Raw genomic sequence first — 2226 nt, forward strand, 5'->3', positions numbered from 1 at the left:
TACTCCGCACTCCCCCCATCATTCACTATGGTAAGATTTTTTGTTCTGATGATGCCTTATACCTGATCCCTTTGACACCTCGTCTCATCGGGTTTTCTAGCCTGTACTCTTATTGGGAGCAGATACTGCCAGGTCTTTTCTCCCACAAGCCTGGGTGGCTGGTGGGTTTGAACTGCCTAGAAAACCCTATGGGTGTTCTGCTGTGCCACACAGGGTAACTGAGTCAAAATCAGTAACAACAGAACTCTAATGTCATGTAGAATCATAAACATAATATTTGTTTGCCAAAAAATAACAAAAAGTAAGATGTTGCTTCAAATAGAAATAAGCTGTAGGGGAGAACTTCGCTTTTAAAGCCAAAGATGACCTCAAAATTATGAAGCAGGAAAATGTACAATTACATACATGCAAACCATTGTAGGTTATGTGAATATTCCGTTAATAACTAATAACCTTCCAGCTTACTTTCTCTAACTTAATCTCCTTGTAGGCAGCCTGCTTCTGCAAAGTGGTACGATCGCAGGGACTATGTCTTTATTGAATTTTGTGTTGAAGATAGTAAAGATGTTAATGTAAATTTTGAGAAGTCCAAACTTACATTCAGGTAAATTACTATTTTATATCAAGCTTATTTCAGACACTTTAATTACTTTGTCTTGCTTTATGTTTCACTGGTTACTATTAATGTTCACATTTGAAGAGACTTTTATTTTTTCTCCTTATAACAGCTGTCTTGGAGGAAGTGATAATTTTAAACATTTAAACGAAATTGATCTTTTCCACTGTATTGATCCAAATGTAAGTAGCCTGATGCTTTAATCCTGATTTAAATTGAGCAAATGACAAACCTTGAATGCTCTTTAGTAGTAAAAAGTAGTTCTTTTTAACAGTTTAGAAGAAAACTAGAGGGGTGTATTTGTATTTTGTGATCCTTTTTCATCTTAGTTGTACCAAATTAGTTAATTCTTTAGCTTTTATTATTTATATTCATCTTTTGCAGGTGTAGTTATCTTTTGGGGGAGAGGGAGAAGGAAATGCTTTTGGAGGCTTGGTTTATGGGTGTTTAGAACATAGGTTCCCAAACTTAATTTGACTTACTCAAAGAAAATGTATGCAAAACTGTTTAGTGAAGAGAAATGGTGTGATTTTCCTTTTGTTTTTAGGATTCCAAGCATAAAAGAACGGACAGATCAATCTTATGTTGTTTACGAAAAGGGGAATCTGGGCAGTCATGGCCAAGGTTAACAAAAGAAAGAGCAAAGGTAGGTTTCTTGTATTGACAAGTTATAAAATCTTTAAGTAATAAAAGGTGCATTTGTTTGGTATAAGGAATATTGCCATTTTGTTGTATAATTACAGTAAGTACTATTAGAGCCTTGTGTTGTGAACACGAAGTATAATCCAAACAATACCAAAGTCTCTAGCTTTCAAGAGACCTTGGCTAAAAGGTTGGATAAATTACTTACATGTTATGTGGAAGTATATCTTGGTGCGGCTGAAAAACATTATAGCTCAGACTAGTTTTCATAGATCTTTAAATTGGTTAATGTTTAAAGGTACAGAATTATTTATTGAATTTTATTGAAAATGCCTTTTATCAATGAGCTACATAAATGTTTATCGATTTTTGTAATTTGTAGAAATAATTCCTCGTATATGGCTGATAAACTTTGGCAGTGACCCAGAGTAAAAAGGAACATACTACATTGTAATCCAGTATATATACACCTATATAACGTTGCATCATGGCCTTTGGGCTAAGATCAAGTGTGGATATATAACAATTGTGGGAGATATTTCATGAAAATGTATTCATCTTTAGGACATTTTATTTTACTCTGGTGTTACTATTTTTGTGTGTGTCAATTCCATGCCCGAATAATGAATATGAACATGGCTTGAAAATGATTTGTGTAAATGTGTATGACAGAGTGTTCAAATTAACCAAATCATAAGGTATTGTTTGTATTGGTCAATAGCTTAATTGGCTTAGTGTGGACTTCAATAATTGGAAAGACTGGGAAGATGATTCAGACGAAGACATGTCTAATTTTGACCGTTTCTCTGAGGTAGGTTCTTTGAAATGAATTCTTCACCACCACCACCCCCCAAAAAAAAAATAATGCAGTCATTTAATTTTAAGCACCTATTGGTCTTTTAGAAATGGAAATACTGTAAGTCCATTTTGTAGTGGCACCAAAGAAGAATCTGAACAATGCTCAGTTA

General features: G+C 34.0%; 1 protein-coding gene across 1 annotated transcript in view; it reads left to right on the forward strand.

The window, feature by feature from the left end:
* PTGES3 (prostaglandin E synthase 3) overlaps positions 1-2226 on the forward strand; it is a 24983-nt gene that overhangs the window by 16044 nt on the left and 6713 nt on the right. Inside the window, exons 2-5 of the mRNA XM_004700542.3 lie at positions 491-604; positions 729-798; positions 1164-1262; positions 1980-2069. Coding sequence (XP_004700599.1) covers positions 491-604; positions 729-798; positions 1164-1262; positions 1980-2069 — 373 coding nt within the window. The remainder of the gene's footprint in view (positions 1-490; positions 605-728; positions 799-1163; positions 1263-1979; positions 2070-2226) is intronic.

The sequence above is a fragment of the Echinops telfairi genome, unplaced genomic scaffold, assembly GCF_000313985.2.
Source record: "Echinops telfairi isolate 266 unplaced genomic scaffold, ASM31398v2 ScPeMD7_2;HRSCAF=8, whole genome shotgun sequence".
NCBI classification, from domain to species: domain Eukaryota; kingdom Metazoa; phylum Chordata; class Mammalia; order Afrosoricida; family Tenrecidae; genus Echinops; species Echinops telfairi.